Here is an 18,084-nt window from a genome sequence, read left to right as displayed (position 1 = left end):
TGAGCAGATGGGGTGTGGCAGATGGGAGAGGAAACAAGAAAGGTTGAGAAGAAAGGGAAACAAATAAGAAAAACATCTAAATATTTAACCTGAGATCTGCACCAGTGCGTTAAAACACATAAATAATTTATGGCTTAAGTTAAGCCAAGTTCAAGAAGTGCAACCTTACCTCAAAAGGGCTGAGATCTGGGGAATTTGGGGGCCAAGTCACCACCTTGAACTCTGACATGTTTCTTAAACCATTCCGTAACGAGTTTTGCAGTGTGTCCTGATGAAAGGGGCCGCTGCCACAAGGGAAAGCTGTTGCTATTAACAAATCTGCAAGCGAGCAGTGGCATATATACAGTATATATATATACACACATCTGTCCACACTGTCGACAAAAACGTTTTGAGATAGTCCTGATCCTCGGTCCTGAGTCCTCCATTGGACTTTCACCTGTTTTGTCCCCTGAAACCAGCCCTACCAGGACGAAGATTCACATCTGATGAAGAAGCGAAGACAGCGGGGCATTCGTTCGGTGCATTTGCTACTTTGCGACAATGACAATTGGTAAAAGATCTACAGTATAAAAATTTAATTTAATAAAAGATTTAATTCGTGTCTCACAGCTCGGCCTAAAACATTTTTTAATAGGGGAATACAAAAGCTTGGACAGGTGGACAAAGTGCATTGAAAAGCAAGGAGATTATGTTTTGAAAAATAATGTTTTTGTGTTTTCTAGAATATTTTGAAATAAATTCTACAGCCAGAGTGTGGATCATTTTTGACTCACTCTTGTACTTTATGTCTAACCTAATATCTGCAATCTTTTGGGCATTAATGACCTTCTTTAAAATGTGCACATAAATAGCAAAGATTAGTACATATTGAAATAAAAATTAATTAAAATGAATGATATTGAAATAAATTGCAATAAATATATTGATTTAATACTGATTTGCTTTACATGTTAGGCCTTTTTATCGCTTATATCAGAGCAACAGATCTGTGACAGTATAAGTGAAAAAAAAAAAACACTTGGGTGTGATAAATGTCTTTCATGATTGATATTGTTAGTTAGTTAGTTGTTTACTAGTGTTAGTGCTTTGCCTCTGAACTCTGAACATACTGTATATCATAAATATGATCACCAGACCGTGCAGTTGACTTGCTTGTTTTCATCACCGTGTGTCTGACACTGGGTTTGTTTGAGATGCTGTGTGTGTGTGTGTGTGTGTGTGTGTGTGTCTCTGTGTGAGTGTGTTCCCCTGCCTTTTTATCTTAGCCTTAGTTTTTAGTAAACTAGTTTAACCAAGGCGCAGTTACTTTCCCAGCTGCTCCCGCAGCACTGCGTGGGCACCATCATCCTTATCCCTGGGTACCTCGTTACTGCGCTCTCTTTGGGGCCCTGCAGAACTTTTATTACCCAGAGGAACACCCTGATGAGGCCTCTGGAGACTGAAGAAGACATGCTACCTTTCGCAGGGGAAAAGCATGTTACCTCGTACTCTTCGGAAAACCGGTTTAGTCATTGATCAGTTGGTCAAATATGTACATCAGGCTCCAGGGATGTGTTCACTATAGTGACTGAATACACACTGCCTTGCCTTATTACTCTATAGGTGCTACAGAAGTATTTTGCTAATATTTCACCTTAAAATGTTTTGTATGCATTTTTCACCATATGCCCCACAGGACGTGTTTCAGAAATATGACCTGCATATCAGAGCCCTTCAAACAACTAGAGATTTTTGTTGAGATCTGTTATTGCAAGATTTGCACCAGATTCAGGATTTTAAATGAACATGTATTGTACATTGAAAGTCAAAAGAAATGATCTGGTCTTCTTTTTTTTTTTCGCTTTTTTTTCAAAGACAAGAAATGTCAAACCAGCTTTTGTAGTTGTTTTCACTTTCCACTGTATCTCAGCCTAAATTATCCTCAAGCAACACTCAGGACTTAATGTTTAACTAAAAAAACCTTATAGCCTATTTTCTGTAAACATTTCTGATGTGCTAAAATTACAGTGTTTTCCACTTTCATTTCCCTGTCCACCTGAGACTGTGTCTAAAGTGATGTTAGTATAATTTGCACTCTTTATTATCACCTAGCTTGCAAATCATTTCAGTACTTTTGCAGCACTAACAACCCAATTGCACACTTTCCTTCGGCAAAAGTGTTTCTTTTTAAAGAAGCACATTGCTTTTTCATTTCTTTCTCAGCACATGTTGTATTCATAAACAGACGAGGCAAATAATAGTAATAATCTTTTTTTTTTTAATCATTTTACACAATCTTCGATAGAGACAATGCACTTACAAGTAATTGTACTTGAAATTACATAAAATATAGCAAACTAAATGTGGCCCTGTCACATCAAGTCAGGTATTAAGGTGCATTTGGGGGGATTTGAGTTATGCATATTTTCAGATTCTTGGTTCAGCATCTTGATACCAAGTTCTTTACTGTGTCATGGCCAGTAGTGAGTTTGTTTATGCAGAGGACCTCAGATACACCATTGAAATCCTTCTTTTAGATTAATGAGAGAAAATGAATCGATGAGTCGAGGACGTAGTTAGAAAGAGTGAATCCTGCTTTCTCTCCTACCCCTAAACATAAATTCACCAGTAGCACCAATTTATTGTAAAAAAAAACAATATTTAAAATAAAAAAATTTCTCAATTCTTTTGAAGGTTGAGGAATAGAATGTATTTATCAAAATTGACAATTTGATCAGCTTCACCTACTGCATTCTATCGGCCACAACACAACACTAACCTGTGTGACTTGATATGACGGGTCACAAATATAAAGGCCACTACAAATTCATCCCAGTAGAGCTAATTTGCACTGCATCTAGTAACATAGCACATGAGGAGTGTGATATATTAATTCTGTGTTAATATGGTCATGAGTGATGGTGATGGTGAGTTAGTTGAACAGCTTTGTCTGCACCTACATAATGTCAGACTGAGCACTGGACTACATACGGTGAAAATGACAACGGTAATCCTCTGATTAACATGTATGAGTGTTTCAATGGCTTCATTATAGCAACGGTGGCTCACATTAAAGCCTAAATGCAGATTAGTCCTTTATTGCAGAGTTTGAGCCGAGGTCCAAGTGTTGACATGCCTTCATAACGGTTGAACTTGGCTTGTTCCTGAGCTACAGATGCCATCTTGGCTCCAGTGCCGTTACAACATCCGGGTCTTCTCTTGTTCCCTTTTCCAAGAAGTGTCTTTCAACCCAGGTCATCGACAAACTCACAGACCGATGGTTCCCACACAAATTGAATCCCATTGGACAGTCACACACATCTTGCAGAACCACACAGAAATCATATTCGGTGTCTATTGTGGTCCAAGGAAACTCCTTCTACAGATATTCACCTGCACAGACAGAAGACCAAAATATGTCAGTCGGTTCATTTTGTTGATAAATGAAAAATTAGTTCACTAGCTGTAGCTAGTGATAAGTGTAGACAAATCTGACTTACATGTAGTGCGCTTTCTTGTTGCCCTGTTTCGAATTTGCTAGTCTGTAAAGAAAGGAAAGGGTTCATTTGATTTGATTGAGTCTAATTTGAGATATAGCAGATGCTACAAATTAAATGACACGTGTAACACAGGGATAGTATTCTGTGTGTGTGTGTGTGTGTGTGTGTGTGTGTGGTTGTTTTTGTGTGATGGGACAGTGTCATCTTTTCTGGAAACCTTTTAAAAAGTCATTAAAGCTACATTAACAGGCCATGTGATGTGAGCATGGACTCTCTCTCTCTCTCTCTCTCTCTCGCTCTCTCTCCATATATATATGAGTCTCTGTCTCATATACTGTATCTGTCTCACATACACACACACACAATATCTGCCTTTCATCCTTTTATCTACTTTGTACCATTTTTTGCTGTCCAGTTCTTGTTAGTGTACCAGGAGACACGTGTGTTTGCCTATTGTGCCGTGTACCTTAGCTTTATTTCCTGCTCTTCATCACAAGTATAGGAACACGGCTCAATCATTCACTTCCCACTGAAGTCCTTTTAATTAAAATGTGCTAAAATATGGAGGATAAGTAGCTTTGCATTTCCTTCAGCTCTACATTTAGCAATAAGAGCACTGACACTTCATGATGAGTGATGAATACACTGCTGGATGGTACTGTACAGTATAAAGGTATAACATTGATATCATGATAAATTATGTGTTAAAGTGTTTTTTATTTTTATAACATTACTTTTTTTATGTTTTGTATTGTTGTTGTCTTTTTGCAGGTAATGGCAAAGCAACTGGAAGCCGCAGATTCAAAGTTGATTGAATGCAAAATACATCTCCAAAATGCGCAAAATTAAATACAGTATAGGAAGAAATACTATAATTTACTATAGTAATTACTAGACAGTGCAGTAAACTCTAGTATTTACTGTAATAATAACTACACACTATAGCAATATTTACTGGAGTAATTACTATATGCTGTAACAACTGTGGTATTTTTTATAGTAATTATTTTATGCTGTAGCAAACTGTAATATTTACTATAGTAAGCTGTAGTTCTCTATTTACTGTCATATTTAGTACATGCTGTAACTTACTAAATTACTATAATACTTATTAATTTGTAGTAATAATGACGTATTTACTATAGTTATTACTGATAGTTGTAACACACTGTAGTACTGACTACAAGCTTTAGTAAACTGTAATACTTACTTTAGTGATTACTACAAGCTGTAAGAAACTGTAGTAATCACTATAGTAAATTATATGTTGTAACAAACTGTAATATTTATTCTAGTAATTAGTTACTGTAATGAACTGTAGTATTTACTATAACAATTACTATACGCTTTAGTAAACTGTGGTGTTTTCTATAATAATTATTACATGCTGTAACAAACTGTAGTATTTACTCTAGTGATTGACTACAAGCTGTAGTAAACTGTAATAGCTACTATAGTAATTAATGAATGCTGTAACAAACAGTAATAAATACTACTAGTAATTGTAGTAAACTGTAGTACTATAGTGATTACTACAAACTGGAACAAACTGATCACTAAAGTATCAAACTGTAGTAATTACTATAGTAATTGACTACACACTGTTGTAAACTCTAATACTTATTCTAGGACAACATGCTTTAGCAAAGTGTAGTAGTTACTTTTTTAGTAGTACTTAATGGAGGTTTTAGTAAACTGTAGTATTTACAACAGTAATTATTATATGCTAATACTACTTGGTGTCACAACCCACCCAGTTTCTCCCAGTTTAGGACCAGCACTGGATTTCAGTGGCCTGGTTGAGCCTTGAACAGTTAAAATCTCTGACCCTTCGTTAAGTAACCCAGAGCCTCAATCGTCTAAGTGTGGAAATTACGGCCTGAATGGAATTATATTAAAAAAAACATTCCCTTATATTTTAGGTATTAAATAAAGTATTGATCATGGTTTTTATATCCAGCTGAATTGTCTTGCTGGCAGTTCGTTGGTAAACATTTCTCTATATCCTGAAACATATTGTGTACTGTATCATACAAAAATCCAGTAAATTTATGTTCAGCTTTCATCATATCGCTCATCCCTAGTGATGAACACGACTTTAATATAGAAAAAAATCAACAGCCGGGAACAAAGTGCTGGTTGTTCAAATGTGTTATACGGGTAGAAAGTAAAAGGCACTTCTATTTCTTTTTTTCTTAAAAGAAGCTCTATAATAATTTGCATTTGAATGCAAATCTATTTCAGGTTTGTCCTTCAGTCAAGAAAAAAAAAGTTAACTACACCTAAAGTGTTTTAAATTTCAATTCCTGTATGAGATCACCACTCTAACAATCAAGACGTCACACGGCGATCCACGACCACTTTCCTCATGATTGATGTATAATCGAGTGGTAATAACACACAGCTCCCATTTTCTTAGATTCCCACTGAGAGTGCTGAAAAAAAGTATTCAAGCTCTGACACTTGCACAACGCTGCACTTTGATGCAACACATTTTTAGCACTGAATAATGATGCAAGCTGCTCTCAGAAAGCCTTACCTTTCCGCGTGGTCGACTTCGACTGACTGGCCATCACTGTGTTCATTTCTGTGGGAAGTCCTACATACACCCCACCATAGTTCCTACAGGAAATAACATGCTACATCACACACACACACAGTCTGAGGTTAATGGTGTAAAAGACGTTTCACTGACCTTCTTTTCTCGTCATCTTGTGACGGATCTTCTGTCCTGTTACATAAGACAAGGTTAGATTTTTATCATTGCCATCCATATATTCATGTATCTATCTATCCACATGAAAAAGTGATATATGTTGAAACCATAGCTACGAGACATGACTCATGACAAGTTGTTCATTGGTGTTAATTTAATTTTAATATCAAACAGATATTAATGCTGTTCTGTTTTGATCAGGAATCATATTCTACTTTCACAGGCATTTCTAACTTAGCATATATGCACATTTAATGTATTAAATACATTAAATCCTACATTTGTATCTTTAATAAGATAGCACCTAAGCATATTAATAAAAGATGTGATAGCTTAGATCTATTCTGTGTTTTTTTTTTCTTTCGTTTTTTAAAATAACTTTTGCATTACTGAGTGTGCAAAAACAGTTATTATTTCCAAATAATATTTTTTTCAACAAAACATTAAACCTCACAAAACATATTTGTATGCCAGTAAATAAAGCAATGTACAGTGTTATGTAAATGACCCCTTGTTTAAACAACAACAAAAAAAAAAACACAATAAATGCTGTAAAGTTATATTTCATTTTATTCTACTTTATTTTATTGTAACAAAATTGAAGATTTAATATTTTCTATTTTTTATTCCTTCCTATTAGCATTTGTCTTCTCACTTCCTTTTTCCTTTTCAGGGTCACAAACAGTCGTGTAAGCATTTTACTGCACATCATATTGTGTATGGCTGTGTATGTGACCAATACAAATTTAGTACAGATTGCAATTAACTTGTTAATATTAATAAAGTTATATATAATCATAATTTGTTTATGTTAATTAATGCTATAAGTCATGCTACTTAAAGCAATCCTAAAACAATAGTTTTACTGAAATTGATGAAGAAGGATTGCTCTCTCTCTCTCTCTCTCTCTCTCACTCACACACACACACACACCCACACACACAGATTAAATTGTACTGCCGATGTGCTGAAGGCTGCAGTAATTAGTGTAGATTGTCCAGGGTGTACTCAGGGTCCACAGGAGCCACAGTGGAACACATACAGTCAGCGCCACGTTTACCGCTGGGGCAAATACATGCTGGTGCAGGCTGTGATTGAATCTCCCTCAAGAGTTGGCTTTGCTAAAAGTCCTAATACCCTCAGAGATTTCCTGAATGTGTGTGGCTTTCTCAAGGGTATAGTGTGCAATTGCACATGCATGCATACAGTATGTGCGTCTGTGTGTTTGTAGGACATTGTGTGGGTGTCATGGGGACACCCCCTTAGACACTTACACATCTTTCGCAGCCTCTGCAGGACCTGTGAACAGAAAAGAAGCAAGGAGTAAAATGACTTTAATTATTTAAATATTTTTTACGTTTATGATTTAGAAAAAAAAAGCACCTTTTTGGAGGAAAGATTCTAAGCTACTGAACTAGGATAAACTCTGGGGGCTGTATGCACAATTGAAAGTGTGTGTATGACATTACAGATTTATTCTGGGCTGAAGAGATTGTGAAGGACTTCTCAAGCAGCACTCTTAACTCTGCATTCTGATTAATAATCAAAAGCTTTACTTTGACATATAGGACAGAGCACTGTCTAGGAACACTGGTCAATACTGGTCAAATGAGGCTATTAAAAGCACTGGTGCATAAAGATATCTTGTTCAGAGATATCGACCTACTATATAAACAAGTAAAACTTGATGGTAACTGCATTAAATGTACACTGCCTGGCAAAAAAATTCACTTTCCATTGGATAATTACTGTGGTGCTTAATATGGTTCAGCTGGCAACAAGTTATTTAACCCTAAGTAATGAAGTGAGTAGCTTCACAAACATGCAGATCCTCTTAAACAATCATGTACATATCCTTTTTTCCTGTGATCATAGCGAAGATGTTACTCTGGTTTAGAAAAGTCAAAGTTTTGGTCTGCATCAAACAAAAAAAAGAACTAACTATGAAAATTGCTGAAAATACTAAAACGCATTGCGCGCATATAAATCATCTTACCTCCATTAATAAACATAGAAAAATGCATTATTACAACTTTTAAGGATAGTGGTGAACTATCAACTTCAACTTTAACTTCATTAAAAAAGAAACAACACTAGAATTTACTCCTATGTTTAATAATGGAAGTAAGATGAATTATACACGCACAATGCGAAGAGAACCTGCGGGATTGGGACTAAACAGCTGTGTAGCCTTAAGAAAACACTTATTAACCACTTACTCATTTTGATTTGTACATATTTTCTCACACATTTCATACTCATTTCCATAATTCTCTCTTGATTTTTTGAAGCTGCTTTGCAACAATGACCATTGTTAAAAACACTATACAAATTAAATTTAATTTATTGGAATTGAAGTCAGTGAGGCTAATAGGAAAAAGTTTTTATATATATTTTAATATAATTTTAATTTTAATATAATATTTTTTTTTAGAAAAATATTTCTAGAGAGCATAAAGAATGGAGCATTGGAAAAAGATGTGGTCTGATGAATACAGATTTACTCTGTTCCAGAGAGATGGGTGCATCAGGGTAAGAAGAGAGTCAGACAGTGGTGTACCCATCAAGTCTACCGCACAGGCCTGTGGGGACAGTGTTATGATCTGGGGTTGCTTCTGCTGGTGAGGTCCAGGTTCAGCAATGTTATTTGCCCATAAATTAGGTCAGGTGACTACCTGAATATACTCAATAATCAGATTATTCCATTAATTGATTTTTTCTTTCCTGATGGCGTGGGCTGATTCCAAGTGACAATGCCAGGATTCATGGTGCTAAACTTATAAGAGTGTTTCAGGGAGCATGAGACGTAATTTTCACACATGGATTTGCCACCATAGAGTCCAGACCTTGAGTCTTCCATCATCAATTCAAAAGAGGTTTATAAGATTCTGGGTGTAAATAAATGCTGTGACATTGCACACGCATATGTAATCAAAGCAAAAGGTGGTTCAATTAAATATTAGAGGTTGTGACAAAAGCAAATTCATTCATTCCAATCTACAATGGTCACTAGTTAAAAGGCTTGTCTTTGACACACCAGAGCAGTGCTAGTGTATAGTACCACAACTGTGTGATTGTATAGTGACTCTCTTTAGCCCAGTGTTGGGTAGGAAGCTAAAACAATGATGCCTGTTGATGCCTTTAAGAGCTTTGTCTAGCAAAAGACGGCAGTCTTTGTGTATATGAGTGTAAACTTTGAAACGGCTTACAGATGGCATAGGGTAAAAGACCAAGACAAGAGAAAAAAAGGGGTTATTTTCAACAGGGTCCGGACGTGTATCTAGGCAACGTGGTGTAAGTAAGTAATCCAATGACCAAGACGGGTTTTTTGAGAACGGATGGTAGTGGCCTGTGTGGACACAGTGCTTTCTGGGGAAACTAATAACGGTGTTCATAAAAGCATAGCTATGGCTGGTGAAGCCTGATAAAGCCATTCCGGTGAAGCTCCTCTGCTCAGAATGTCTAACACCAATGAACAGCATTAGTGCTTTAGAAACATTTCAGCCGTTATTGAATCACTAAGGTAACAAATGACAGAATGAGCACAAGTCACAAACCATGACCTCATAATGACTGAACAAAACTTGTTCGCAGAACATTTTTTTAGACTACAATATATACTGCTTTCTGTACTAAAGGACCAACCAAAAACTATTCCCTAGACAGAAATAAGATATCCAGAACACCTCAGACTGCAACAAAAATATCTAGCATAACAAAGTGTTAAAATATCACTAGCTCTGGAGTAGATGCCACATGGGTTAAAATACAATACTGAGATGGAGACGAGAAGAACAGATAGAGATGAGTGCTAAAAACAAGGGCAGGTAAAGTAAACACACACACACACACACACTTACTTACTCTATACTCAAGCAGAGTCCCCATAAATCAAAGATTGTCCACAAATACCACAGATTCCAAATTTACTCTGGGGTTTTCCCCCCCTTCTGAAAACACTCAGGCAAGAATCTCATGCTCTACATCGGTAAACAAGACAAACTGTACGACTCTTCCATTGGAAAAATAATTTAACCACTTAAAATGGAATATAGAATCTTTTACACAATCAAACCTCCTACCTGCATGCGGTGCTAGAATAATTGTGGGGGACCCACTGCTTAGACCCATGCAGGACATTATCCTCCCTGAGACCCTGGCTTTACTTGTCACATTGGAGGACATGAAATCACACACACACACACACACTCACACACACACACGTTTCCATAAACAGACAATGTCTGTGTCTAAATCACTAACACTGCTCTTTTTTCAATGCACTCACCTCCCGCTGTGGTATTAGTGGCAGAGGAATTTCCACAACCCATCCCAGTCTGCCGTGCTTAAAGAACCGCACAGTGAAAGGAGGGATCAGCAGTAAGAGAAAGACAAGTTAAAAAAAAAGGATAAATGGAGGGCAGCACTTCTATGCTACACTAATTCCCTGGCTCACTTGTTCTCGTTCAGCCTGGAAAGGTCTGCACTGGCACAGAGAGGGACACAGAGAGCGAGAGAATGAGAGGCATGGGGGGGTGGGGGGGGGGAGGGAAAGAGAGATGCTCTTCCTTCACACGATTCGCCTATCTCTGCCGCCCTGACAGGGTTACCATGGAAACAGGATCTGATGGGACGGTAGAGTTGCGAATGGCAAGCCTTTGCTTTTTACATCGTGCAATAAATGGGTCTACAGGAAAATCTAACAACTGTGTTATGTATGTCACGCTCGTAACCCCTGACCTGAATCCAGTACAGGAAACAGAAAAGACAATCTGATACTGTACAGCTTCACATAAAACCTCATACAGGTTGCTACAGAACAACCAGAGCAACACGGAATGCAGTCACACAAAAAGCCTTTTATTCAACACAATAAACACTAGCTATTCAAATCTGATTTAAAAAGGTTTTTAACTACCTCTTGAAAAAACCTGTTTAATAAACCTCTAATTAGAGTTAAATAGCCACACAAGGTTTTTCTCTTGCAGATTATTATTTGATAAAGTATCAATACTATTGTCTTATAATCTTCTTACACTCATACAGTTGAGGCTAAAGATATTCTATAACAAGTGGACAATATTTAAAAACATTTGATAGTTTCAGTTACCTGTTACATTAGTTCTCCTGAGATAAATGGGCAAAAAATTCCAGCAAAGCATTGAAGCTTGTAGAAATAAAAGTTTGACCCCAGTTCCTTTTAAACTGGATTAAAAAATATGTTGTAGCCTACCTGAGGTAGTTTCACAGGATTTTCTTTTACGTTTGTGGCAGTAAATGAATCTGTCTCATACAGTAGCTCACTCACAGTCATTTTCTATACCGCTAATTCTGTACAGGGTTCCAAGAGGTCTGGAGTCTATCCCAGGGGACTCGGGCACAATGTGGCGTTCACCCTGAATGAGGTGCCAATCCATTACAGGGCACAAGCATGCACATCATTTGCAATTTGCAACTGACTAATCTGCATGTTATTGAACTGTGGGAGGAAACCGGAGCACACCGAGGAAACCCATCAAGCATGGAGAGAACATGCAAACTCCATGCACACATACCTAAAGGCAGGACTAAACCTTCAAGGTCACAGTGCTACACCACCACGCCACTTTGTCTCTTAGCTGTTATTCTGAAATTACAGTGTGCTTTATATTCCTTAAAGTATGTGGCATAAGTGAAATATTTAGTGTATTTAGCTTAAATAAACATTACATATTAATAAAGCGCTCCTTATAGTTATTATATTGCGGTCCAGCCCACTGTTTGGAGAATGCCACTACAGTACTTACCCCATCCGATGTAATAAAAAATAAGGAGTTTGGTTATTATTACTATTATCGTAGATGATAAGGGGGGAACTGTCACGATGGGGGGTAGTGGCAGGTGTTAAATGCCATTGGCGGAATGAGCAGGCATAGAGGCAGAGGGGTTGTGTAATCAAAAAAGTCTTTTAATGATGGTTAAACACAAAGTATAAATAAAGACAGAAACAAAGGAACAAACAAACTTAAACAATATTTAACTCTGTGCTAACAGGGGCTCTCTGGCGAGACACAGGCAGAGGGACACATAACACGCCCTGTGGCGAGACACAGGCAGAGGGAGACACATAACACGCCCTGTGGCAAGACACAGGCAGAGGGAGACACAACACGCCCTGTGGCCAGACACAGGCAGAGGGAGACACATGACACGCCCTGTGGCCAGACACAGGCAGGAGGAGGACAAACACATAACAGGACACACAGACTATGCGTGGAGCTGAGACTGGACACTAGAGGGAGACACTACAGAGACACGTAGAGACTAGAGGGAGACACGTAGAGACTAGAGAGAGACACGTAGAGACTAGAGACGAGAGACCAAGAGGGCTAAAGACTTGGCAATCAGCTAGGCATGGCTTTTAGCTAAACATGGTTAAGCTGTGCTTAACCATGGCAGTTAGCTACACATACACCTAGCTAAGCATGTCTTTAGCCCCAACATGCACTAAGCTACACTTACCTAATACAGTAGCTTAACACACACTAGGGAATGGGGGCACAGAAACACAGACAGAGGATACCCAGTGGCTAGGCGAGGCGGCCCTCTAAGGCTAAGCGAGGCGTTACTAACAAGCTAGTCGGTACTCCAAAGCTAGGAGGGGCGGCACTCTAAAGCTAGGCGCACTGGGACACTAGGGGGATAGGAAACACAGGACAGCTAGAGACACAAAGGGGCTATGGCTAGAAGCATACTAGTTACTGTAACTCAACATAGATTTTAGCTAAACACACTCCTAGCCACACACACACCTAACTACTTACCTGACTCTAGCTACACACACAAGAACACAGGAGGACAACAACCACAGTACTTACATACATTTAAGACAGGACTAAATCAACTCCACTAACACAGACACACAAAACATACACAGAAACATTGCCAATAAGAGAGCCCAAGTCAACACAACTAAAATCAAAATAAACTGAACAAAGAACAAAAACAAACTAAAACTAAATGTCCACACAAGTGACAGTGGTGATACCAAAAATGCTCGACCCAGTTTCCCAGTCTAAACAGCTATTTATAAAGATGGATTGATGGCTACCTCGGTTCAGGTGTGCACTCGCATCACCTGACCGAGGTGCCTGCTGGGAAACTGAGTCAGCCAACCAAAAACTACAAAATGAAAAACCGTGACCTCTAGTGGCGGACCCTTACAGTAACCCCCCCCCCCCTCCCCTTCCCCCTTAAACCGCTCCTCCGGAGCGCTATTGGTGGTCCCGGGGCACTTTCCTGTTGTCCCGTGTCCTTTTACCCGACCCCGAAGGGCTAGCTCCCGTAGTCGACTGTGTGGCGGAGGCAGCACCGGATCGCTGTTGTAGGCCAGGCGGAGGGGGCAGCACTCTGAGAAGTAGAGCCCCTGAAGACAGTGCTGAGTTGTCCCCCAATCCGGGCGGCCGATGCAGTACTGGCTTTTCCTCCGCCGTGCAGCGGTGGGACATCGAAGCCGACATCGAAGCCGGGTGGTGGACGCAGTGCTGGGGTGTCGCTCCGAAGGCGGCGAGCCTTGAATAAGGGCTACTGGACGAAGGTGGGGGTAAAAGGTGGGGGCCTCCACATGAGGCTCACTGGTGTTGCTGGGACCTCCACGAGGCGCTCGGCGGCTGCTGCTGGGACCTCCACGTGAGGCTCAGCGGCTGCTGCTGCTGGGACCTCCACGTGAGGCTCGGCGGCTGCTGCTGCTGGGACCTCCACGTGAGGCTCGGCGGCTGCTGATGCTGGGACCTCCACGTGAGGCTCGAAGACGCTGCAGCTGTGGCCTCCACGTGAGGCTCGAAGACGCTGCAGCTGTGGCCTCAACGTGAGGCTCGAAGACGCTGCAGCTGTGGCCTCCACGTGAGGCTCGAAGACGCTGCAGTTGTGGCCTCCACGTAAGGCTCGAAGTGCCGCTTTGAAGTCCCAGCCCCCTCTGCTATGCCTTGGGGGGTCGAGCATTCTGTCTTTAAGGGGGGGGTACTGTAAGGGTTAACCCCTAGAGGGCGCCAAAGCGCCCAAAGACTGGTTCTCGTTGTTTTATGTTTGTAGTTTTGTTTTAGTTGGACTTCAAGTCCCAGACTGCACCTCGGTCAGGTGACGCAAGCATTCACCTGAACCGAGGAAAAGTAATTAAATTAAGGATTATAAATAGCCTGACTGAACTTCAGTCAGGCGTCTAGCTTTTGTTCAGATCTTATGGTTTATGTCGGTTGTGTTTTGGTTAAAGTGTTTTGTGTTAATAAAAAACCTTATTTGAACCGCCAGCTCGCCTCCAGCAATTATGCCACACACGCGCCGATTTAGGAGCCCTGACAGGAACGTATTGTAAAGTAATATGCCATTCCAAACATACTGGAAAAGCAATTTTTATTATAGCTGATAATTGATGATAATTATTAAAGCAATAAATTAATGATAGGGAACATACTTAAAATAACAATTAGTTTAAAGGAAAGTGTGAACATGCAAGAATATATACAGTAAATAAATAAATAAATAAATAAATACTTATTTTAGAGTCTTTTTTCTGTTTAAATTAATTCTTCCACTGTCTTTCTTATGGTACATCTCCATATTCCATCTTCTTTGTCCCTTTTTACATTTTTTTCTACTTTTATTTTTGTTATTATTATTTTTTTTACATTAAATGCTGAAATGTGCTTTAACCTACATTATGATGATTGTCGATGATTGTGATGGATGATTGTGATGTCACCTGGTTGGTGCCACTTTCTGATGGTTAACCATGCTTTATAGAATCAGTTACATACATAAGTAGTGCTTGATTTCATACCTCATGCTGCTGAGAATCTACACATAATGTGATGAGAAATACGTTCCACATAAAGACTAGCTGAAAAGATGACCACATTCACACCACTCAAAGGGGCTTGTAAGACTTGGTGCACAGTGATCTCATGCAACACACAGTCTCCACACATGAACACAGTGTATACTGTGTTCTTGTTAATGTTCTTAACATAAGCAGTGTCCAAATGTAGACTATTTTTGTCAGTGACTTGGTATGTTTTTAATAGCATATTTACTTCCTTATAAATACAGTATACAACTGTAATTGAACCTGCATGTGAGGACAGTGCTCTTAACTAAAGGATAAACCTTTAACAGAAGTCCTGTGCAAACTTAAAAAGCATTTGAGTGAAGGGGTGTTGTCTGGTTCGACAAAATGAACCAATACTGTGGTGGCTTGGACAAAAACCCTACCACGCAATTTTCTTTGCACACAGCCATGCCAGAGGGAGTCCATGTAAAGTAAATACATTTGAGCCAAATCACATCAAATTCTTTTTCTTGCTACCTGTGATTGCCCTGTCCATTGCCAATACACTTTAGTCTACTTTCCCAGAACATCATCTAACCTTGACAGGGCCCAATGGAGGGCCATTTTAAATCAGAGATTCAGAATAATATAATGACTTCATCTCATGTTGCAGATAGGATTGTTGCATCTCATGCCCTTGGTGCAAATTCTTCTGTGATAAGTGACAAGTAATAAGAGATAATTGTGAAATTTTGCTACATATTGCATCATTCTCCCAATTTTCTGTAACTACCAATTTTCTGTACACAACCCTTCTTTGCACAAACAGCATACAGCCTTGTGAATCCCCTTGAAATAGAAATAGAAAAGCTGCCCAGTGATAGCAAACTATGTGCAAAAGCATTATTTGATTAAGACTTTACTTTTAGGGACCAGCCCAGTCACAGCTACCCAAACACACTATCGCTTCTTGAAATTTCTGGGTCAATAAAAAGAGTGGATTTATAATTACCTATACCCAAATTACAATGCAATAACACATTTGCAATGCCTCATCTCAGACTGGGGACAGCCATGTAATCATATCAACCTGAATCACTTCCATAAGGGTAATCCCTATCAAAATGGCAAAAAAGGCTATTCAAATGATAAAGGTTAAAAATGATAAGAACCTCCACTGTGTGATGTGACTTCATGCTGTACAGCATGTCATGTTAACAGGTTTCTTAAGTGGGCGACCATCCAGCACCTGTTTGGGAACCCCTTGCCTCAGCATCAGGTGTACTAGTTCATTTCGTGGCACCATATCTACACTTTTCTGTCCAGTGCCAACTATTCTTTGGCTTCAACCAAACCCTGCAAAAGTTGAGAAGCCTTGGGTCAATTATGAAAGTCCAATCCCCTTCCTCAAAATGACAACTCTCAGTGATTTCAAGTCAAATTGTTCCAGAGCTGCTCTCCTTAATGCTGGGCAATAAAGACACTGAGCTGCAGGCTGGGCTTCCCCTAGTCAGCAGCACACAAATGCAAAGGTGCTACACCTCCTTTGGCCATCCAAACATTTATGCTATCTCTGCAAATAAGGTATGACTACATGATTAATAAAGACAGGGAAAAAGAAGGGGAAATATTATAGTCTCCTTTCAGATCTTATTGTCAATAAGAGAGAGAGAGAGAGAGCAAACAAGATAGAGAAAGAGAGAGAGAGAAAGAGTGAGAGACAGAAAGAGTAAAAAAAATAAATAAACTGCAAGAAGACTACAAGAATGCCATATCATAAACTTAAGCCTGTCGACAAAGATCTGCCCCAGACAACACGGCCACCTGACACAGGAGGTACATAGTCTGTAAGAAGAAAGTTTGGTTTTGAAGTACAGAGTATAACTTTTTGACCTTTCTCTTTTCAAAAGACAATAAACATCTTGGGTGAGACCAAGGTCTTTGTCAGTGCTTGATATCAATGAGGCCCAAAAAGATTAGAGGCTGTCAGTGGCACTAAAGTTTATACCCCTTGTAATTACTCGTTGCCCAATTGACCATGTTTTAGTAGTTTTGCTGCCAGTGCATATCCTTCAGAGACATAATGGGGTGCTGTTTATGGCCTGATCAACAAGATAAAAATAAAATAATATTCTGAAAGGGGCATGAAGACATGACTCTCTCTGCACAATGTATGTAACCATTTGTGCCTAAACCCGCCATGTAAATGGTTTGTTTTTTTACTTTTCTCTTTTCATGAACCATAAACCTGAGCTTTCTATATGGTGTGAGGGCCAACAGGTTCAAGTTAAACACGACTGATTTAGTGCACATATGGCACACATCTGTAATGTCACGCATAAACCAGGCTGGTATTGTGCCTCCCTATGTCCTGGATGCATTGACAGCAGATACCGCGTGATGCAACATCTCAGGAGAATGCCTTCAGTGTGTCGGCTTTCAGCACTTGCACAGCACACATCAGGACATTCATGTACATCCTCCAGCAACAAAATACCTGCACGCAACAGCAGGCATGTGGCCTTTCCCTACCAGCTTGAGATTATTTTTTTATTAGTGCATACTATTGAATTTACACACACAGGTAAGCTCTCTGAAATTTCTTAATAAAACATCACACTGTGCGATGCTGCATTTGACAGCAACTGTTGTTTTGCCAAATAGTGCATTATGTGCTGTTACTTGATGTCACCATTCAATCCTACTTAAGCAGCTGCCATTTTAAAAATAGCTGTCAGATCCATTTGAGTTGTTGAACAGAGTGATTTAAGTACTAGGTCATTGGTAGAATTTCCTCCACCCTATAGAAAAAAAAAAAATCTTGAACCCAGTAAAGTTTACCTAATAAACAGAGAAGATTTTACCTAATATCTTTCTTTTTGTCAATAAATCTAAGACATATCAATGTTCACTGAACTGGACACTCCTAACTAAATATTTACACAATGTGACACAAGGAGCTGGGGCAACCAAGAATAGTTTTGAACATGGAAAGCATCCCCGGGAACAATTTTGGAGGTATGAGTAAAATAAGTAAACATCATCGATACCGCTTACCCTGTCTACAGGAGCATGGGGAGCCT

At 39.2% G+C, this 18,084-nt stretch overlaps 1 protein-coding gene across 2 annotated transcripts; it reads right to left on the bottom strand.

Annotated features, from left to right (window-relative positions):
• Nucleotides 1–2,294: 2,294 nt before the first annotated feature.
• On the bottom strand, nt 2,295–10,676 carry LOC128514098 (overexpressed in colon carcinoma 1 protein homolog). Of its 2 annotated transcripts, none has more exons than XM_053487795.1 (6): nt 10,487–10,676; nt 7,473–7,497; nt 6,178–6,213; nt 6,022–6,104; nt 3,483–3,524; nt 2,295–3,375 (listed from the first exon to the last, which is right to left on the bottom strand). In XM_053487795.1, the coding sequence occupies exons 1-5, from the start codon at nt 10,527–10,529 to the stop codon at nt 3,520–3,522; spliced, it is 192 nt and encodes a 63-aa protein (XP_053343770.1). In that variant the 5' UTR covers nt 10,530–10,676; the 3' UTR covers nt 2,295–3,375; nt 3,483–3,519. The 2 variants fall into 2 exon arrangements, with proteins under 2 accessions (XP_053343770.1, XP_053343763.1); XM_053487788.1 differs by lacking the exon at nt 10,487–10,676 and adding an exon at nt 10,281–10,345.
• Between the last annotated feature and the right edge of the window lie 7,408 nt (nt 10,677–18,084).

Source organism: Clarias gariepinus, chromosome 2 (genome assembly GCF_024256425.1).
Source record: "Clarias gariepinus isolate MV-2021 ecotype Netherlands chromosome 2, CGAR_prim_01v2, whole genome shotgun sequence".
NCBI lineage: Eukaryota > Metazoa > Chordata > Actinopteri > Siluriformes > Clariidae > Clarias > Clarias gariepinus.
The sequence above is the reverse complement of the archived record's forward strand: the minus strand, read 5'-3'. Positions and strand labels throughout refer to the sequence as shown.